This window comes from Capra hircus, chromosome 16, assembly GCF_001704415.2.
Source record: "Capra hircus breed San Clemente chromosome 16, ASM170441v1, whole genome shotgun sequence".
Taxonomy (NCBI): domain Eukaryota; kingdom Metazoa; phylum Chordata; class Mammalia; order Artiodactyla; family Bovidae; genus Capra; species Capra hircus.
This window is the reverse complement of record NC_030823.1, coordinates 48,835,890-48,857,150: the sequence shown is the minus strand read 5'-3', so window position 1 is coordinate 48,857,150 and position 21,261 is coordinate 48,835,890. Positions and strand designations below refer to the sequence as shown.

Below are 21,261 nucleotides of genomic sequence, written 5' to 3'. Positions count from 1 at the left end.
GCCGAGCCTCCCTCCTTGGCCTGACTGCCAGGACCCAGGGGCAGTTTCCAGGCCTTTCTCCTGCCTCTCCCCAGCCCTGGCCTGCACTGCAGTCCTCTGGGAAGACTGGCCTGGGCTCCTGGAAGGGGCTTGGAGCCTTGACACCAGGGCTTCAGCTTGCAAAATATGAGGGGAGAAGATTGCAGGTGACCCTCAGCCCTGGGGACGGGGACACATGTGTGAGCAGCTCTGCTTTGGACCTTCCCCTTGCCCCTGCCCTCAGGGGTGGTCATGACAGACCTGTTTGTGGCCCCTGGTCACAGGGAGTGGACCCAACCTGGGGAGGGTGTGTTAGAAGCTGAGCCTCCCTCCTGCACTTGCCCAGCCTCCCCTCCTGTGTCCATGGCCAGCCCCACACCTGCTGACCACCCTGTTCTTTCTGTCCCCACGCTGCCTCCCTAGTTAGGAACTGAGAGCAGCTGAGTGCCAGGTAACAGGGCCCGGCCCCAGTGTGCCCTGCTGCCCTGGCCTTGGGAGGCCCCTGCCTATGGGCATAGAACCCAGTTCCTTCCCCAGCAGCAGTAGAACCAGAGGGTGGGCTGGAGGGAGGGGGGCGTGGGGGCAGCTGTATGCATGTGGAGGGGCCTGAGTGCGGGCATCCTGTGGGCATGCAGCCCCGGGCCACCCCCAACACAGGCCTCTCCCTCTCCCCCACAGAGCCCCGCCCCTTCTCCATGCAGAGGTCGGTCTCCTCGCTGTGCAGCCTGGAAACCATTGCCGAGGAGCCAGCCCTGGGTCCCGGGCCCCTACGGCCAGGGGCAACTCCCCCCAGCCATGCCCCTGGAGGGCCCCAGTGCTCTGCAGGGCCCGGCGCCCACTCGGCGAGCCCCCCAAGGGTGGCTCTGGACGCTCCCAGGCCCTTCCAGCTCCGGACAGGGAGCCAAGCGAGTGCTGAGCCAGCCCCGGGAAGCAGGCAGTGGGCATGCAGCACTGGGGGCCCTGCTGGGGCCTGCAAAGGGGCCCCCAGCGGCCATATAGAAGGCAAGGGCCACCCCCGGGCTCTGGGCCACGTGCCCAGAAGGGCCAAGAGCGAGGGGCAGGTGCCCTTGGAGTCTCTGGGTGGACAGTGGCCCCTGGCCAGGCCCTGCCCCGCCGTGTCATTGGACGCCACTGGCGGGGACCGGCTATGGCAGCGGCTGGAGCCAGGCAGCCACCGCGGCAGCGTGTCCTCATCCTCCAGCCTGTCGTCCAGTGACACGGTCATCGAGCTCGCCCTGCCGGGCCTGGGCCTGGGGCTGGGCTGCGACAACCTCCCAGGGACCCTGGCAGGACGTCTGCCCCTGCGGCCCTGCTTGGCCCCAGTTGCCTGCCTGGACCCACCTGCTGTGACCAAGAGCAAATCCAACCCCAACCTGCGGACTGCTGGCCAGCTGCCTGTGGGGCTGGATGGGCTGCAGCCCCTGCCCCTGGCCCTGGGGCCACCCTGGCACCGCCTCCACTTGGCAGGCCTCCCGGACTGCACTGTGGCTGCCAAGTCTAAGAGCCTCGGAGACCTGACTGCGGACGACTTCGCTCCCCGCGTGGAAAGCCTGAGCTGTGGCCTGGGCCTGGCTGGAGAGAGGCCGGCCAGGCAGAGGGCGCGGCCGGATGCCCTGACGGAGCAGCTGCGCTGGCTCACGGGGTTCCAGCAGGCTGGGGACATCACGTCGCCTACCAGCCTGGGCCCCACTGGGGACGGGGTGGCGGGCGCCCCGGCCTTCCTGCGGCGCTCCTCCTCCCGCAGCCAGAGCCGTGTGCGCGCCATCGCCAGCCGGGCTCGCCAAGCTCAGGAGCGGCAGCAGAGGCTGCGGGGTCCACAGGGGCCCCCGGAGGAGGAGCGGGGCACCCCTGAGGGTGCCTGCTCTGTGGGCCAAGAGGGTTGTGGGGATGTGCTGGCCCCTTCCAAGGGCGCCACCCACCAGCCCTTAGGTGCTGCCGCCACCGGCCTTCTGCTCCGATTCTGACCAGCCCGGGTGCCCACCGGCACCCCCCCACTGCAGTCCGGGCCTTGGCAGGCCAGTGTTTGCTCAGGATGGGAGGCTGCCCGCCTGTCCCTGGTGTGGCTGTGCCCTTTAGCCCCCGCCCCTCCTCCCAGGGAGGAAGGGACCCCTGTCCCAGGACCAGGTAAAGGTTCTATGACCTTTTAAGATTTACGTACATATAGAGGGATATTTAAATTTTTTAGAGACAAAAGCTTCTACAATATGAAAATGGTGCCGTGTCCCCACTGTTCCCAGACTCAGCCGTGTGGCGTGTGCGGGCACGCGTCTGCCGGGTCCTGCTGTGCCAGGCCTGGTGTGCTTGTCAGGCACCCAGGGTGACCAGAGCATGGCCGTCCCCACAGACTGCTGGCTGGCTCTGCACAAACCCTGCTCTGTACGGGACGTTGTATACGCTTGTAAACTCCTGAACACAGCTCCAATAAACACATCCGTGCTTGCCCACGTGGGCTCCTGGCTCACTCCCTCTCTGGCCACATACCCAGTGTTCCTGTTCCCTTACCTCTGTCCATGGATGGTTTGGCTGGACTTTGCCCAGGGCCAGGGCCACAACCCCAACTACCCTGTAGCCTGCCCCCCCACCCAAGCCCTGCTTGTCTTCTCGGGGGCAGACGCTGGCTCTGCCGGGGACCCCGGACTGAGGCCCCCAGAGAAGTTCTGAGCACACGCTTCCAGGACTGCCCCTCCCTGGAGAAGCTGGGGAGCTAGCAGGGTCCTAAGGACGTCTGTCCACTCTTCCTGCTGAGAATCTGGCTGGCACAGGAGCCAGCTGAGGTGTTAGGGGCCACTCTAAGCCCCTCTGCAAGGGACAGTGCTCCTGGGGTACTGGGGCGGCCCCGCCCAGGCTCAGCTTCAGGAGGCCACGGGCCCGCACCAGGACCAGCTCTGTGGTCTGGGCTGAGGCCCTGGAGGCCATGAGTGCCAGGAACAATGTCTGAAAGGCTGGGTGCTGGTGGGTGTGGATGACCTGGGGTGGGTGTTCTCTTGCCATGTCCCTCCGTAGGCCCCAAGAACCTGTGCTGGTCACTTGCCCACATTCAGCAAAGGCCTGGGGGTGGGCAGCTGTACTGGCTCCACTTTCCTCCCCCCAGGCCCTACCAGGCCCCTGGGGAACTGGCAAGGCTGCCTCCATCCTCTGGTTGGTCAGAGGGACTCAGCCTGTGGAGCTGGAGCCCAGCCTCGGGAGGCAGGGGGCTCCAAGGCAGGGCATCTGGGCTCCCAGGGTCTCTGGAACAGTGGTGGTGTGGACATGAGGGACATAGCTTGGGCAATCTGTGGGGCTTGTTCAGCCCCAAGTGGGTGCTGCCTCTGTGGCCAGTTAACTTCCAGAGGCTGCCCTGGGCTCTCGAAGGCCCAGGGCCTTCTGCTCCAGCTGAGAAAGGGAATGGGGGTCGCAGGAGGAGCAATGGGCGGGGCAGGTGCTCAGAGCCCTGAAGCCCTCACTGTGCAGCCCCTCAGGCTGCCCTGGCCTGTCCAGTGATGCTCCGGGGCCCAGCTGGACAGGTGGAAAGACCTGTGAGGGGTCATGACCCGGGCCAAATGGGGCTCTGATCAGACTCCTGGAGCCCTGCTGGGTGTCTGGGCTGGGTGCCCTCTGCACAGGGAGCCCCAGACCAGCTAGGACAGTGCTGCCCTCCCACCAGGGAGAAGGGGAAGACAAGGAGTGGCCTGGGCAGAAGAGGGGCCAGGGCAGACCTCACAAAGGTAGCCACAAGAAGCTGAGCCGTGCCAGGGGTTGAGGGGAGTGTTGGGGTGGAGGTGGGGGAGCCCTGGAGGAAAGGGCCTCTCAGGGACCACACAGTGGGCAGGCCTGGCTGGGCGCTCTGCTCCCCCTGGCGGCCACTCACAGGAAAGCTGGCCCTTCTCTGCTGACCCAGTTAAGAGCTCTGAGGAGCACCCAGAGGCAGGGCCAGACTCAGGTCACCCGGGGTGGCTGCTGAGGTGTAAGACACGTCACACACCTTGGGGTTCGGTGTAGGTCCCAGACCACAGAGCTGAGGCTCCTGGAATGGGGCACAGCGCCCCGGCTCCCCAGGCCCAGCAGCAAAGGTGTGAGGGGGTCTCGGGGAAAGAGGACCGGGATCTGGTCCCTGCAGGGACAGCCTCCCTGGCCTTCCTCATCCCACCTGTCTTCATGTTGCTGGGTTCTCCAGCCACCCTGGGTGCTGGGCAGTTGGTCCTTCCCAGTGCAGAGGGTTGTTCTGAGGCCGGAGCCTTGGCAGCAGGGCCTCACGTAACTCTTCACTCCTGAGACCCTGGCACAGGCAGGCAGCCTCGCAGCCCCTCCACACCCACTTCTGCAGCGACCCATCTGCAGCTCATGTCTGGCGCAGCCTGAGGGATGGGTCCGGAGGGAGAGGAGTACCCCTCAGAGCTGGGCAGGGCTCTGAGCCCGGATGCCCACGTGGTCAGAGGTGCTCTGAGCAGGAGAACGGACCCATCACCAAGCCCAAGGGCCCTCGAGGGTCCTCGAAGCCAGGGCCTCCTCTCAGCAGGCTCTTGAGTCAGGAGAGCTGCTCAGAGCCCAGTCTGTCCCTGGAGCCATGGAGGGCAGGCGTGGGGGGAGGTCTTCTCCAGACACTCTAGAGGCCACCTAGGGAGAGACCCCATTGCCAGGCTTCCTAGGAGGGTAGATGGGCCCCTGTCACAGGAAACAGCAAAGGCAGAGGCGCTCCGTTCTCACTCTGGAAACTCTATTTGCTGTGCCCCGACCTTGGCATCCTGTCAGAGGCGGATATGTATATATATTTATATATATATATGTATATATATATAAAAGATTATTTAACAGTTAAATAGATTCCAATACGAATGTCTCATGGGACAAAAGTTGTGTCTTCCACCACGAACACGGCAGCATTAAAGGAACACTGAGCCCAAGGCCATGTGCACTGGGCCCACCCCGGCGCACCCAGCTCCGAGTCACTGAAGCACAATATAAATATTTTGATTTGAACACGGTTCCCTGTTGCAGTCGAAATACATTCCTGACGCGTGACCAGCAGAGCAGCCCAGGGGCTGCGCCTCACTCAGCTGGGACCTCATACTTGAAGATGACGCTGAAGAGCTGGCCGCCCAGCCGCTCGGCCAGCCAGGAGTTCTTGATGACAGCCAGCTTGAGGCTCTCGCAACACAGCGCCGCGTGGTAGTTGGTGTGGACAGCACGGCCCATGCCCTCGATGACCACCAGGTCGGCACCACGCTCCCGTACCAGCACGGCCAGCCCCTTGTCCAGGCGGCTTTGGGGAGGAAGGAGGCAGTGAGTGAGGTGAAGGCAGGGGCCTCGAGCCCTGCACTGAGTCACACCCCGCCTCCTGCCAAAGGCAGTGACCCTGAGCCCACCAACTTTGTGGGCCCTGAGTCCAGACTGCTCCCCAGACAACCAGCCAGGCAGCCACCCTCCCAAGACCTGGGGATCAAGGCTTCAGGGACCCGCGGCAGCTGCACTTTCATTTCTACAAGGTGGCTTGTCCTGAAAACTGGGCCCTCGTGATGCTGTTCTATTTACATAGGGTTTTATTGTTCCCCCCACCCAGGGAGGGATGAAGTCGACACTTGAGAGGCGTCACAAGAAGAGACGGAGAGGCTGACACCCAGAGCCCAGACATGTCACCTTTACATGGGTGGTGCCACCTTCTAGGAGCCCTGGAGGGAGAGCCCTACAGCCATGAACTGATTATCCGAGGGTGACTACCCCCGGTGGGGAGACGGCCCCGCCACTTACAGGGGGACAAAGGGCCCCTGCCCTCTCCGCCCACCCTCCCAGGTCCCCTGCCACCGGGCTGTGGCTGGCCCTGCTGACTTCTGCCGAGCCCAGGGGGCCTGGGAGTGGAGGGCCACCTACCTGAGGTCCAGGCATGGGGAGCTGGAGCCTGTCTGCACCAGCAGGAGCCTCTCTTCTCTGAGCGCCGAGCTGCCGAGCATAGGGGTTGGCACTGTGAGGTGACGCCCCAGGAAGCTGCCCCACTGCACCCCTGCCTCTGCCCCCTCGGGGTGCCGGGCCCAGCCTCCCACCCAGCTTACTGGATGACGGGGTCCATGGCTGCAATGCGCTCAGCCACAATGAGGGACTCGCTGTAGGTCACGTCGTTCAAGGCGGGTCCCGAGTTGCACGCCAGGATGACCTGTGGCAGGACGCCCAGCTCTTTAGCAACCATGATGGTGCCGGGCCAGCCTGGGCTCACCTGCCCGTCCCGCACCCCCCACCCCGGGGGTGCTGCTGGCCAAGAGCATGGCTTCTGGTGACCTCTCACGGCCTGGACAGCTCTCAGGTCAGGCTGACCAAGGTCAGGCTGACATAAGCCCTGGAACCCGACACATGGGGTCTCTTCCTCTCCTCCCGCCATGCCGCCGCCTCCCTGGCACCTACCTGCGCACGGAGGAGCCCAGGGCAACGCCAACCCCACCGGGCGCAGGCGCGCAGGGCAAGGGTCCTGCCGCGTGGCCCCTACACTCACCTCCGTCCCTCTAGAGAGAAGCTCCCTGACAAAGGGGAAGACTCCCAAAATGACGTCTACTCCACTGTTATCTGCGAAAATTAAGGCACATTTGTGAGGGGGCCCCTGTAAGACAAAACCAGGACGTTCAGTTGGGAACAGGCGCGTCCAAGCGTTCCAGACACCTCCACAGTCCACTCCCCACGGCCGGGCAAGGGCTGCCAGGTCTGCCAGCGCCGGGGGCATGGGGCAGCCCCAGCCTCTTCTAGAACAGCTGGCCTGAAGGACCTCTGAGCTGAGGCCAGCGACCTGATGTCTGTCCTGTGGGAGTCAGGCTTGGAGCAGGGAAGTCACCTTGTACTCCCAGCTTGGGGGTTGGGGGAGACTCTAGGGAGCCCTTGGCTTACCCCGGGTCCCCACCCTGGGCAGCTCTATGCCCATCCCCTGCACTGCCTCCCGTCCTGTGAACCCTGCTCAGCCCCCTGCCCCCAGGCCCCGAGGGCACAGGACAGAGGTGTGGCAGCTCCGTGTACCTTCAGTCTCTGCAGCCATTTGCCATAGGAGTCCACGAGCCAGGGCCGCTCTGTGGGAACAGGGACGAGGTCACCCACTGCCCGTTTCTCACCTGCCCCTGGCTTGGTTGGGACGCGTGGCCCCCGCTACTCTCACCCGAGTCCCCGGACCAGAGGCGAGTCCCAGGTGCCCCTACCTTGCAGCTTCTTTTTTGCCTCCTCGAACCCAAACTGCGGGTCAGACTCAAGGACACTGCACAGGGAGGAAGACACAGTCACCCAAAGTCCAGACCTTAGCTTAGCCCTGACCTCAGCCCCCAATCTCAGCTCCCTGACTGTAGCCTCTGACCTCAGCTCCTCCCTGATCTTAGCCCCTGACCTCAGCCTCCCTGATCTTAGCCCAGACCTCAGCTTCCTGACCTTAGGCCCCAGACCTCAGCTTCCTGATCTTAGACCCAGAACTCAGCCCTGGCCCTCAGACCCCCAACCTCAGCCTCCCTGACCTTAGGCCCCAGACCTCAGCTCCCTGACGTCAGGCCCCCGACCTCAGCTTCCTGATTTTAGCCCCGACCTCAGCCCTGGCTGCCCGTGGCCCCGAGCTGGATGAGCGCACGGTCACCATCACTGCTGCCGCGTCTGCTGGGGAGAGGGAGGTGGTACAGGAACCTCCGTGCTGTGGCCGTAGACCAGGCCCTGAGCAGTGCCGGCCACCAGCGTCACCCAAGGGGTGGCAGGGATGTGGGCACGGAGGGAGGCAGCAGCTCTCCAAGGAGCCCGGGTCCAGCAGCACCCACGGTTGGACCGGGTGAGGCCCCTGCATGGCAGTGACACTTCTGCAGAGATGGAGGTGAGCCCAGGGAAGGCAGTGAATGGGGGATGGGGGTCCTGGGAGGCACACCCCGTGACCCAGGGCTGCTGAACTTGGTGAGGGACGTGCTTCCTCCACACACTCCGTACCACCTCCACCTACTCTACATGGCCACTGCAAATGTGGAGTTTCCCACTGAAAAAACCCCCACGCCTGCTCTCCTATGGATGGGAAGGCTGACCCCCGTGCCTGTCCCGTCCACTCCTGAGGCCACAGGTGTCCAGCAGGGCTTGAGCTGTACCCCATCTGCTGAGACCCACTGCTGGTGGACCAAGCTGAGCCAGCTGAGGCAGGGGTTGGGGCCACCCAGGGCCACATGGTGCTGAGGGACTACGGCTCTGAGCCTGAGCTGGAAAGAGGGGGCGGGACAGGCCGGGGGGGGAGGCACCTACTCAGAGACAGCTTTTGCGCCCCAGTCAAAGACGTTGCCAGCCAGCAGCCCCTTCACCAAGGCCAGCTGCCTTTCCTCCCAGTCCAATGCGTCCAGGGCACTGACCACCCTCTGGAAACACTTCAGCGCCACACCATTGTCCTTCTGCTTCACCTGCGGGGAGACGCGCGTGAAGACACGGGCCAGCCTCTCCCAGCCCCCTGCACCTTGCTGGGACCTGCAGGAATACCACCAACCGTGGGCCTGCCCTAGAGGACAGGAGACCAAACAAACCCAGGCCATGTTAGTTTAAAAATGGCACTGACTCACAACAATGGGGGTGAGAAGAGCCAGGGGCGCTGGTGTTGGTGCAGGTTTCAACTGCACCCTGAGGGCTGAGGCCCAGGGGTGACCGTGCCATGGCCAAGGGCAGGGCAGAGCAGAGAAGAGCCAGGGCGGGGGCCCAGATCCTCATGGGCACTGCTGATCTGACCATGAAACCCTCAGCACCTAGATCCTGTCCCAGACCCGTGCGCTGGGGAGGGGTGGGGGGCAGAAGCCGGTGTGTCATGCTGGCCCTTGACCCCTCCCACTGCTCTGGGGCCGCCCACTGCTCCTGGGCATGTGGCCTCCTGGTCAAAGAGCCCAAGGAGGCCTCCAGGTCGCCCGCCAGGCCCTGGGAGGCTTGTCAGCAGGACAGACATCCTCAGGAACCAACTCTGAGCGTCCGGACTGACCTCAGGAGGCACCATCGCCCACACCCATACCAGCTGCTTGTCAGACCTACAACTCTGCTCTGCTTAGGCGGTCACCATGCTGCCTGTGATCAATCCACAGCTGATGCTGCTGACAGGCCACCCAGGGCTTCTAGGGGATGAGGCCTTACCAGGGCGACTCTAGGGTGCAGCCTGTTGCCAGGACTCCGCACCTCCCCACAAGCATGTACCCACTCACCCACGAGAAGGGAGTGCTTACCTTGGAATAGGGGTCTGGGAAGTTAAACTCATTCAGACAGTGCTCTCTTGTGTCCAGGAGGCTGCGCACAGTCAGGGTCCCATAAGCACTGGGGACAGAGCCAGGTGGAAGGTGGCTGAGTGGGCTGGACAGCCAAGTACCTGCCCATCATGCCCTCCACCCTCAGAGACATCCTCAAGGTGTCAGATGACAATAGGAGAAGCCCAGGAAGCCAGTGGGTGGTGAGGCTGAGTAGGCACCGGGCTATGCTTAGGGCCCCCAAGCGTGGGGGAAGGGCACCCAGCTTCCGGAACCTGGCCTGGGCGGGTGCAGGGGCCACTCACAAGGGCTGGTGCCGCAGTGTCTGCAGCTTGTTCCAGTACTTCTGCCGGAACTTCTCGGCCCTCTCGGCTGCGTCCACAGAGCCTGGTTGGCTTGCCACAGCACGTTTTACGACCTATCAAGGACAGGGTGGCCAGTGGTGCTTAGGGTAGCCCCAAGCCCATGGATGGCAGGCTCACCGGCCTGCCATGGCAGCCACTGGGGGCTTCCCCTGCCATTTGGAAACGGGGTTGCCACTGCCCTGACCCAAAGCTCATGTTCATGTCCTCCGATACGATCCCCGGGGCCCACCAGCCACCAGCTCCCATCTGGCCAAGGGGATAGGCAATTCTGGACCATCTTCAGAGTCTGTGTGGGCAGGGTGGGACCCTCACTCTGAGGACAGATCCCATGGGCCTCTCTCAGGGGCTCCATGGAGAAAGAAGTGCTCCTAGAGGGGCTCTGTGGCCTTGAGATGTGACTAGCCTAGGTCCTGGGTCCAGCCCTTGCTGCTCCTGTGCCTCTGCAACCTGCCTGCCTTCTCAGGAAACATGGGCTGCCAGACGAGCCCAAGAGGATGAACTTCGCTGACACCGTGTCCCAACCAGATACAACGCAGAGCCACGTTTTTGAACTATAAACAATGCCGCAAATAAATGGCTCCTGGAAAAGTCTCTGTCCTTCACCTTGCCTCTCGTGACCCCTTGGGAACCCGAGGTATTCAGAGATGGCCATGTTCAAAGGCCCACAGTCACCTTTCCTGATGGTTGGATGTCTTACTCCTGGGGGGATGTTCAGCTCCGTCCCTATCCCTCATCCCACCCCCACCCTACCTGCTCTGGTCCTCACCCCATCCAGGGCCTCCTCGAAGCAGGTGAGCCAGTACTTGCGGGCCAGGGCATCGTCCGTGAGGTCGACCGTGTCGGGCACATAGGAGGATGGGTCCAGAAGGAGAGGCAGGTTGACCAGTGGCCTCTCCAACCGGTCCATTTCCAGCAAGTCGAACTGGAAGGATGAGAAGCAGGTAGGTCCATCAGCCGTGTCTTTTCAGAAAAATCAAACCCCGCTCCTGCAAGTTCAAGAACCGGCTTCTCTGCACAAAGGGAAGCTGTCCCGTGGTAAGTGGACAGCCCCGTTCCCCCCATCTCTGGGCCCCTCATGTCCTCTCTCAGGTGGGTGTCCCCTCCACTTGTCGGGCCTGAGCCTGACACCCTGACCTCCTGGACACCCTCTGTCTTCCTGCTGCACCCCATGTGCTGTGCTCTAAGTTCAGGACCCTGTGCACACAGCCACCTGTCTCGTCCTCACCTCTCCTACTGGGGGTGCCACTGCCACCGTCCCCACTCCCTGCCCAGGGGGCCCGTCCTGCAGCTCCTGCCTAGAGCCAGTTCTCCAGCAAGGACACACTGCCCCCTCCCGAGGCCCCAGTGCCAAGCCACTGCTCCCACCATGCTCTGAGAGGGCCTGGACACTTGAGGCTGAGGCCAGTGTCATGGGAATAAAGGGTTCCATGTACTCGGCCCTGACCTCAGATGAGAACTGGGGCGGGCAGCCATTCGGAGGCCACAAGAGCTCAGGCTCCCCCGCCAGGTGCTCCCACAACCCTCCAGGGAGCTGCCCCCGAGGAGCGCTTCTGACCGGCCCACTAGTGGGTTGCGGCAGCAGGTGCGCTTGGAGCCAGGGACAGTCGGGATGAGAAGAGTCACCCCATGAGGGAAGGACTGGTTTCGAGGATGCCCCTGAACACCAGCAGAGTAAAAGCTGCTGTGTTCCCAAGGGGATTAAAGGTGGTGGCCTCCAGCTGGGCCGGCCTGCAAGGGCACCCCCACCTCCCTGATGGGTGGGAGCTCAGATCTGAGCTGGACCTCATCTAGGCTACGGATACTCAGAGAAGCGGCTCCAGGACACAGTGGGGATACCCACTCCCACCCGCAAGGCTGCAGGGAGCCCAGCACACCAGATGGGCGCAGGTCCTGGAGGGTGACTGTGTGCATGTCAGGGCTGGCTGAAGGGTTTCTAGCCTTCCCACCTGCCCATTTAGTTTTGCAACCTGGAGAGCTGGGATCTGCACTGCCCGCCCTCCGAGAATCAGAAACGGGGCCTGGAGGATGTTGGGCCTTCCTCTGAAAATCAGTCACAGCTCTGACCAGGCCTGGGCCTCACCACCCCTGCCCAAGGCACCTGAGCTCAGAAAGGACCCAGCTACCCTGCATGGCTGGGCTGGGTGTGAAGGACGCAGTGTGGAGCACAGGCCTTGCCTGGGAACCGGGGCTGCCGCGTGTGGGGGTTCCCCCAGGAGAGGGACGTGGATGAGCACATTCTCACCACGTTTATGCCAACTTTTTAGAAACTGCATCCACAACTGAAAAGCAATCTTCCCTCCAAACAGCCCACAGGCTTGACCTGAAGGGGGCGCCCCGACCCATGTGCCCAGACCCGGCTCCTGCAGGCTTGACCTGTCCTCCTGCCCCACGTGGTTCTCACAACCGCTCCTGGGCTATTTGGGATGTGCTGTCAACAAGCCAGCAACAGCGTTCAAACAGTGCCCTGGGCCCGGGTGGGCCATGTGGGACCACCCAGTCCCACCTGGAAGCCCCACTCCACATCAGCTCCATAGGCCTCAGCCCAAGGGAAGACTGAGCGACAGGCAGTATTTCCCAAGGACAGCAAGCTCTGCACACCCGGGACTGCCGTGGAACTGTCATGCAGAGAATATGACCTAAGAGAAGGGGCCCCGCTGGGTTTTCACTTGATTGTGCTGTAAACGGGCCAGAGCTCTGGGGAGAGATCCCCAGCCTCCCTAAACTTTATCTTTGCTCTGCAAACACGGGATGGACTGCATGGCTCTGGAGCTCCAGCTAAATGTCTGAAAAAGCTGAGACGTTATAGAAGGAAGGAGGAAAGTCAGCTACAGGTACAAACATCACTCTTCAACCCCCAGAGTATGTGGTTTGAGACCGGCTTGCACTAGGAAGGGGCAGGATTGAGCCTGGCTGCAGCAACACAGGGCCTCTCTTGGGGGACCACCGAGAGTCCACAGAGGTGGTGCATGTGGGACCCAAGGCCCCTGACTCCGTACTCACAGTGCCGCTCCTTGCCCGCTGGGTGGGGCAGAGCTCGGGCGATGAGCTCATGAGCCCAGAGCTGCCGGCGTAGTTTTCTCCCCAGCTGTACTGGTTTGGGTCTGCAGGACAAGAGACCCAGCATCAGGGGGTGAGCAGCTCAGCAAGCTACAAGCCGGGGGTGGCTGGGCCACAGCTGGGAGGACCAGCCACTGAAGGTCTCCCTGGCACCAGGCTGTTCTGTTGTGCTATTTCTCATGGGCTCAGAGACCTGGCAAGATAATCACTGAGACCTTTCCAAGCTTCTGAAAGGTCTCCCTGGTTATCTTATTTCACATAAGAAACTGGACTCAAGGACACAGTGAGGGTCAGCCCATGCCACTCTGATTGGCGCTGATCCCAAAGAAGCCTACCCTGCGCTTCTGGGGACAGAATCACACCTGCGATTCCTTCACGTGTCCTTCAAAAAGGACAGACCGGAAGCACATCTCAACAGCTGGAGAGATGGTGGCAAGGGGCCAAAGGGTGCAGGAGGGCCAACGTCAGGTGTGTGGAGCCTCTGCATGAAGCCCGCCATGCACGAGGACCCTGTGGGCTGATTACATGGCATCCACGTGAGTTGGTTTCCACTGGCTCCTCAGCGATCACAGGAAAGGTTCCTGCCACTACTGGGAGGGGCCCATGAAGCCCCCACATCCCACTTACAGCCTCCCCAAAACCTCCCCTTCTGGCATTGCCGGACACGGGCCAGGACCCATAGCTGGGCTGCACTCACTGTCTTGCTCGGCTCCTTTGAGAAAGGCTCCGATGGCGCCCAGGTAGCCTTCGTGCCTCAGGAACAGCGCCTGGACCTCCCCCTGCCATAGAAACACCCCTGAAGCCAGCCTCGCACATGCAGCACTTGGCCCAAGAACATACATCCACCTGAGGCAGGAGGCCTCCCTCCCAACACGGTGAAGGCTACCCACAGTGCACTGGCCCCCAGGACTGTACGCACACATGGAATTTAAAAGCCCACCACCTAGAGCGTGTGGAGCATCTTCCACAAAAACAGACAGCCACCCAGTTTCCTGTGCTCACCAGGTATGCCGTGCCCCCATAGTGCCCCAGCCTCAAAGCTCACCCAGAGCTCTCAGTGAGAGGCAGTCCCTGGACCTCACCCTTAGCAACACGCCAAACTGAGGCAGCCACGGTGTCCCAAGCACAGGACGCCCAAAGCTAGAGGGTGGGAAGGGGCTGGGGGCCAGGGTTTGGGGCACTCAGTTTCTAGTCCTGCCTCGCTGCCCCCTCCCCTCAGGCCTGCTAGTTTTAGACACGATAGAGGGGAGGCTGGGCTGAGGGTGGGCAGAGCCGGGAAGGCAGCGGAGCCTGTTACCTTGGAGAAGAAGTTGATGCTGTAGGTGATGGTGCGCATGGTGACTGGATGACCGCGGATGAAAAAGCCGCCGAAGTACACACGGTCCAGGCAGTGGAGCCTGGCGTAGAGGCAGGCGAGCTGCCCGATGTCATTGCTGATCATGTGCAGCAGGCTCTTGGCCATGTCCTCCTTGGAGAACTCTGGGGGACGGAAGCAGCGCGCTGGGCAGGCAGCCGGGCGGGCGCTGTGCGCCACGGTGAGTGAGAGCAGGCGCGGGGCCAGTACCTTGGTCCGCGGTGGCAGACTTCCCGAAGCTGCTGGCGATGAGGTTGCCGCTTAGCCCCAGGGTCTCGTGGGCCCCTCCATAGATGTCCTGAACCAGCATGTCCACATTCGTGTGCTGGCCTCTGGAGGCCAGCTGTAGCAACTCATCAAACTTCTGGGGGACAGAGCAGATGGGGCTGTCAGGGACCGCAAGCTGGGGGAGCTCCCCTGCCAGCCCCACAGCATATGAAAGATGCCAGCCGCCAACCGGGGCCATCTCAAGACATGGCCCTGGGGGGGCAGGGCAGGGGGAGGTGGGCATCCTCTTTGGAGCACCCAGCCGGGTGATGCTGTGGCCACTCAGATGCCCATCCTCCTGAGACTAAGTAACAGGAAGAGACTAAGGGGAGAGCCACTTGCACACAACCCTCACCAAGCACAGGCCCTAACCCCACAGCCTCAGCCCTCTCCGGAGGGAACTGGAGCCAGAAGCATCCAACCCCAGTAGCCGAAATACCTTCGTCTTGGTGAGCAGAGCCCCAAGCCCCCAGAAGGTGCCGCCCCCTATGGAGCTGCCGCCAATCCACTCGAACCTGTCCTCCGTCTCCACCTGGTGCAGAACAAGGGCAGGCGCGTCAGCAAGCAGGCCCCCAGCCACTGGCCAGCAGGTCCTGAGGCCAGTGGACGTGGCGACTCAGGGTATCCCCTACCCAGGTGACAGCCCTCTTGGAGGCCAACTCTAGGGATGCTTGGCAGGTGCTCGTGGTGGAAGCAGAGCTGCCACCTCCCCACAGCCAGCCAGTGTCCAGCACTCTGCCTGTGGCCCATGAATACCAGAGCCAGGCCCAAGTATGCCCGTGTCCCTGTGCCCAGCACAGCTCTGACACACAGCCAGGGCTCGACATGCCACTGTGGAAGCCCCACCCTCTTCCACAAGCCAGGCCAAACCTTCACGATAGAGACCCCTGAGCCGATGTTGACCAGGAGATATGGGAAGATGTTGGGGTGGTTCGTCTGAAACCGGAACTCAGGGTCGGAGTCTTTCTGGTACACGAAGGCTTCGTGTGGGATGTTCTTCAGCACAAAGTTGCAGCCCTTGATCAGGCAGGTCATCACATCCTCCTTGTCAACCCTGAGAACGAAGGGCCCGCTCACTGGAGCTGGTGTGCCCATGGACCGCAGAGCCTCCATCCAGTGGGCCAGGGAGCCTCATGTCACCACTGGAGCAGGCAGACTCGGTCTCAGGGTTCCCCTCTCTTCCTTTCAGCCCTCGCCCCGCCCCGTGCAGTTCCCTTCCTGACGTTTGGCCACCCAAATCCCGCTGCAGCTGGCCCAGAGCCTGAGCTCAGACCCATGGCCCCCTGGTAGCTCCCCAAAATCTCACTGTGGTTATGGGGCCTCAGGAATCCCCAGAGCAGGGAGGAGGGGGTGTATAGCAGCTGGGCCACTGCGGTCACTACTTCAGAGCCCAACCCGTGAGCCGAGGCCAACCAGCCTCTGAGCTCTCATTGCACCCCATCCCAAGGTCCACACTTACTTCAACTGTAGCTTTTCTTCGATGAGGTCTTTGAACTTGTATGCCCCACCCCCAGTCGCCTGGATGACCTTGGTCTCAGTGTTGACGAGGTGGTCTTTAATGAAGTCCAGGCAGGCTTCTATGTAGGTGTTTTCGAACTTTACAAAGTGCAGCCTGGCGGTTACCTCCTCTTGGACGGAGATCTCATAGGGTGGCTCGTGGTCCTGCTCTGTGTCCTGGGGAGAAGTTGGGGGACCGTGTGTGTGCACTGCCTTGGGGAGGGGGCAACGCTGAGACCCAGCCCCAAGCACCCACAGCAGTGCCAACGCAGGTGGGAGCCAGGGGCATGAGCGGGGGCAGAAGGGGAGCTAAGCTAGGAGGCACAGAAGGGTGTCAGCATTCAGCAGTGCAAGGGCCTGCCCAGGCCTCTCCCAGAGCTCACCTTGCCCGAGTGGTCGAAGGACCGCACCTTGGCGACTTTGTGCTGCACGGTGGAGTAGTAGGCCAGCTTGGTCAGTGACCCGCCTGCGGGGGAGACACGGACGTGGCAGATTCAGGAGCGGCTGGAAGGGACCTGAGGCTGCCCCTCCACAGGCCCTCCTCTGCCAGACCCGGGTCCTGCCCACGAGGTGTTTGGTGCTACTTGAACTTGAAAAGCCTGCAGGGCACCAAACAGAGGAAGGGAGTGAACTGTGAGACCCCAATCCTTTGCCTTCCTTGAAAAGAAAGGTCTGTTCTTCCTCGGAGCCCAGCTTTAGTGGAAACTGTCTGTCTCTCCTCGAGGAGCAAAGAGACAGGGCTGCTTCTGGGTGACCTCGGTGACTGCTGGTGGTTTAGGAAAATTCGGCACACTTGACAGTCCAGGGAGAAGCGGTGGAGGAGGCGCTAAAAGGAGCATTTCTCAGGGTAGCCAGGTGGGGGAGGAGCTGTTTTCACCAGGAGCACGGAAGGAAGGGTCCCGGGAACAACGGCCGGAGGCCTGGGCTCCTGGGGAGATCGGCAGCAGGGCTCGCACACCCCAGCACGTAACCGACAACGCAGCATCAGGAAGCAGATGAGGCCTTTGGGCACGTTAAAGAGATGCCCAGAGTGGTCCTTTCCAGAGTCAGAGAGGAGGCATCAGGGAGGCTCCAGGTGATGCAGGGCTGTGAGAGCAGCCAACCACACACAGAGTAGAGAGAGGCAAAGGCTCAGCTCTGCAAAGCGACTCCGGAACAAACTGCTTCTCAGAAGCCCCGACAAAAATGAGGAGGAAGCCCTCATCGTGAGAGGAAGGTTAAAATCATCAACAACCATTGTTTTGTGACACAACACCAAGGGAGCATACAGGAAACACTCAAGTCACAACACGCATCTGGAAACGCCTCTGTACCCGAGGGCCACGGCTCTCCCAGGTAATAAAAGTCAAAGCCCCATTTCTGAGACCAAGCACACTGTCCTGGTCCGAGCTGCTCGCATGGCAGCGGGGACAGGGCCTCCAGAGACATCCTGTGAGCCAGCCTCATCAGGCACGGAGGGGCCCACATCCAGTTACTGAATCCACTGTCCTGGGCTTGCTCCCATCCCGAGGCCATGAGCTTAAGACAGAACTTGGCTTTAAGCCTCCTTATCCCTTTTTGCCTGCCCCCAATCCCAGCTTGGCCTGCAGCACCTTTCACTGAAATGCCTGTTGCCGGATTCACCTCTGTGAACAAATCCTTTCCTAAAAAGAGGCAATACAGGACCTCCCTGGAGGTCCAGTGGTTAAGACTGCTCCAACCTGGTTCAGTCGATTCCTGATTGGGGAACTAAGATACTACATGCCGTGTGGCGTGGCCAAAAAAACCCCACACACACCAGCAAACGCAAAGGGATGAAGATCTATTTGACAAGCTCATCAGAAGTTACTATGAACAAACACTCTGGTCACAGAAATCCAACTGCAGATGGTGTGTTCTCCAGGTCAGCTACAAATCACGACCATGACTGTGATGGTTTGTGGAGGGCCCTGGGGCTTGGTGAGCTGGGTTCTGTGCACTGCACATCATGTGCACCAAGTGGGAGAAGCCTGGCCCTGCCCAGACTTGTCACCCAGCCCCGCTGAGCAGCAGAAGGGGTCAGCAGTGTGGGCGCAGCCTTTGCTCTGTCTGAGCCCAGACAGGGCAGCATGCAGGAGCCTGCGGGGACCAGATCCTGTCTGCTCTCAGGTCCCCTGGGGTTAGAGTGCACGTCAACTGTCCTCCCCCCGGCTCCACACGCCACACCAGACAAGGGCAGTGACCAGGTACACCCACACAGCACTGTGCTCTCTGGTGGACACCGTGGGCTCTCCAGGCCTCCCGCCCCCCGCCCTTGGGGCCCATAGCATCCTGACTGATGAGAGGAACCTGAGCCAAGACCTGTTCATCCAGATCCCTGGGGGCCTGGCGTGCGGCAGTCCCTCCTCTCTAGGCATCCAGGGGTGCAGGACACTGCTGTGCACATTCCCACCCTGCGGCCCCTTCCACTTCACCCAAGGAACCCTCCCCCTGCCCAGGAGAAACCTGGAGTCAGAGCTTCCCTGGTGGCACAGTGGATAAGAATCCACGTCTAGGAGACACAGGTTCGGTCCCTGGTCTGGGAAGACCCCATGTGCCAAAGAGCAACTCAGCCCGTGAGCCACCATGACTGAGCTGGCCCTCTGCAGTGAGCTGCAACTAACTACTGAAGCCTGAGCACCCCAGAGCCCATGCTCTGGAACAAGGAAAGTCACCATGCCTGCAACTAGAGAAAGTCCGTGCAACACAGACTGAGTGCAGCCAAAACTAAAAACAAAACAAAAACATGGCTTCAAATCAGCTTCAAGTATGTGTTGATAAAGCCTCCCTGAGCCTTTTGAAGCAGGGACTCCACCAGCAGATGGGGGTGCCCCACCAGAGAGGAAGGGGCTCTCTGAGGACCCTGCAGCTGAGCCCTCCTGGACGGAGAGGCTTGGGGAGGGGAGACAAAAGGGAGAGCCTGCTTGTAAACCGAACACTGACAAGCACTCTGGCTTTGCAGATTCCTGGTTGAGGACCACTGCCCAAGTGGTCCTTCACCAGCTAGCTGCACTAGTAAAAGTCAGTCCTTACTAGCAACAAACATGTCCTTTCCAGACAAAGAGGGCCCGGACCGGAGGCAGGGGGGCGGGAATGGCGGATTTCAGAGAGGAAATAAATACAAACACTGGAAACATCCCTTTGGGTCTGCCAAGGAACCTTGATTAGGGAGGACAGGCAGGCACTCCTCCCTTCACAGAGACAAGCTGGGGCCACACCAAACAATCGAGGTAAGACTTGTGGCCAGGAACTTTTTGGGAGCATTTCAGAAACCAGTTAGGTGCAGACTGGCTGGAGCAGAACTCCCAGAGCTGGGGCAGCAGCACCAAGTCTAGAAGCTCAGAGCACAGGGCCAGTGGATTGGGGTCACCTCCGGAGTGAGAAGGGTTCAGAGGACAGCGGTAGGGCTCACTCGAGCCCCCAGGCTGTGCCTCCGCTCACCGTCTTCCAGCCCAACGTCCAGCAGGGCACCGTTCTGGCAAGTCTCCCCCAAGGAGGACGAGCTCCCGCTCACAGAGCTGCCCATGCCCGCCCTCTGGCAGGCTCCGCCCGGCCTCGCGCTTTGCAGGTTGGGACTCAAGGCGCTCCCCACTTCCCTGGACGCCCCCCACCCAAGCCCCTGATTCCAGGGACTCCCAAAGACGGGGGGCGGGGCGACCGAACCCCTCCGGGGAGAATCGCAAAGTCCGTCCCAGCGTTTACAGCGCGGCCATGCCTGGCCAGGCGCGTGGGGGTCCCGGGCGCTCAGGCTGAAGCTCGGACTGGCCACTGACCAGCCGAGTCTCCGCGCCTCAGCGACCATATCTAAGAAATCGGTCGTCGGCAGGCGTCAGCGAGTTGGGGAGGGAAGAGGGCCCCGTGGGGGCGGGTCCTCCAAAACCCTGGCCCCAGATACTGGGTCCCAGATCTCCCGCCAGCGGGGAGACGCCCCGCGAGGCGGCCGAACCCCACCCCACCCCGTGTCCGAGGCAGAGTGCCAGAGCGGCCGCCCGGCTGCTTCTCCCTCAGAACTGCGAGCCCCGGCATGCCCTGCTCCGGCCACTCGGCGCCTGCTGGGAGCTGCAGTCCGGTCGCGGCGGCAAGCGCGCGCGCGCTGGCAGCCCACAGACTACAAGGACCGATAGGCTGTACGCGCCGGCCGCCGCAGACCACAAGGCCCGACAGGCCGTGCGGCACCAGCGGCCAGCGCCCCGCCCTTCGTCCGTGCCGCCACCCCGGCCTGCCGGCCCAGCCGCCCGCGCCCACGCCTGCCCACGCCGCCCTGCTCCCTGTGCCAGCCCGCGGCGACCTATGTCTATGGCGAAGCGCTTGGCGTTCTCCAGGTTGCGGAAGATCTCGTCGGGGGGGAGCGTGATGCTCTTGTCCAGGCTGTCCCCGCTGCTCCCGCTGCCGCTCGCTCCACACTCCGCCATTTTGAAAGTGCCCGGCCAGCCTCATCAGCCATGGAGATATATGCGCATATATTTGACTGCTAAACGCCACCCGCGCATAGATTATGCTAATGAGCGTCCTCGCCGGCCCCGCCCCTTCCGCCGCTGCCGCCGAAGTGAAGGCTGGAGGGAGGACACAGGCGGGCGGGCGCGGGTCTTAAGAGCGAAGACAGCGAGGCAACTGAACGCAGAACCTCTGGGCTGTCGTCGTCTTCGTTCTTTCACTGAGCTAGCCGGCTGCTCACCTCGTGTGGTATGAACTAGTGCAAAGAGGGCACCTGGGACTTGCAGACCACCAGAGAGACCAACTCCTGCACGCGAAGGCGCTTGTGACCCCACCAGACTGGTTCCCTAGGAGCACAGGCCCGTCTCTGCCAAAAATCCCATGCAAACGGGGAGAGTTTGGTACCTTGCTCTCTGGGAGCCCCTCCCCCACCCCACCGGGGTGGGAGATACCCTTGCAGCTGGGCAAGTGTGTTTTGATGGCGAGATCCTCAGAGTGCAGGGGAAAGCATCTTCCTCGTGAAAGATGGAGTCTGTGGGAGTTTGCAGGGAACAAGCTGAGAAAGCTCCCAGATGGTGTTGGGGACAGACTTCAGGGCCCATCTCTGGAAACTCTGGAAGGCTTGGAGACTCTTAAGGGAAGTGTACCTGTAAAGGCAGTGGCAGCTTTGCGAAAGAGCCCAGTGTTGGAAGCAGACAGTGTGCCAGGTCCCTTTGGCACCTGCCTCCTAGGTGCCAAACTCCTGGGCCAGTTACTTTGGATTTCGACCTCAGCCTCTGTCTGAGCATACCACTGGCTGCCTGGCAAGGCCCATTGGAACACAGACCTGTGAGCAGCACAGACTCAGAGCTCCAGGGTGATTCAGGCAGGGATTCAGGAGAGGGAGGCAGCCTTGCAGGCTGGCCTGGAAGCACAACCATGGGGACGGTTCAACCATGTGTCTGGCACACAATAAATGTGTGAGTGTGGGAGGGGCTGCTCCCAGGGCTCAGCAGGGACCCAAGGGCAGAGCAGCACTGTGCTCGTCTGGAAGGGGTGCTGTGGACCTCCCCTCCAGAGTGGACAGAAAGGGCTGGAAGGCGGGGCCAAGAGA

The 21,261-nt window shown here is 61.8% G+C and overlaps 2 protein-coding genes across 6 annotated transcripts in view; one reads left to right on the top strand and one right to left on the bottom strand.

Annotated features, from left to right (window-relative positions):
- Positions 1 to 2,462, top strand: part of PLCH2 (phospholipase C eta 2) — a 64,964-nt gene extending 62,502 nt beyond the window's left edge. Inside the window, exon 23 of the mRNA XM_018060479.1 lies at positions 697 to 2,462. Within this exon, the coding sequence (XP_017915968.1) occupies positions 697 to 1,982 (1,286 nt within the window). The 3' untranslated portion in view covers positions 1,983 to 2,462. The remainder of the gene's footprint in view (positions 1 to 696) is intronic.
- Positions 4,695 to 20,194, bottom strand: PANK4 (pantothenate kinase 4). 5 transcript variants are annotated; one of them, XM_018060476.1, is made up of 19 exons: positions 20,023 to 20,194; positions 16,121 to 16,203; positions 15,700 to 15,914; positions 15,111 to 15,294; positions 14,680 to 14,772; positions 14,184 to 14,337; positions 13,917 to 14,098; positions 13,317 to 13,398; positions 12,563 to 12,663; positions 10,329 to 10,484; positions 9,503 to 9,615; positions 9,180 to 9,267; positions 8,227 to 8,378; positions 7,164 to 7,219; positions 6,988 to 7,037; positions 6,476 to 6,580; positions 6,042 to 6,142; positions 5,863 to 5,931; positions 4,695 to 5,257 (listed from the first exon to the last, which is right to left on the bottom strand). In XM_018060476.1, exons 1-19 carry the CDS (start codon positions 20,144 to 20,146, stop codon positions 5,044 to 5,046), a joined length of 2,322 nt encoding a protein of 773 aa, XP_017915965.1. In that variant the 5' UTR covers positions 20,147 to 20,194; the 3' UTR covers positions 4,695 to 5,043. The 5 variants fall into 5 exon arrangements, 4 of the variants coding, with proteins under 4 accessions (XP_017915965.1, XP_017915963.1, XP_017915964.1 ...); XM_018060474.1 differs by having other exon boundaries at positions 19,176 to 20,138; XR_001919300.1 differs by having other exon boundaries at positions 4,963 to 5,257; positions 6,476 to 6,546; positions 19,176 to 20,138.

Excerpts from the sequence above, each read along its gene's own strand:
- PANK4 (XM_018060474.1), bottom strand. The coding sequence starts at position 19,536 with ATGGTCGCTGAGGCGCGGAGACTCGGCTGGTCAGTGGCCAGTCCGAGC. Across the intron at positions 16,204-19,175 it reads GGACGTTGGGCTGGAAGACG|GCGGGTCACTGACCAAGCTG; the intron begins GTGAGCGGAGGC and ends TCTCCCCCGCAG. Across the intron at positions 9,616-10,328 it reads TCGAGGAGGCCCTGGATGGG|GTCGTAAAACGTGCTGTGGC; the intron begins GTGAGGACCAGA and ends TGTCCTTGATAG.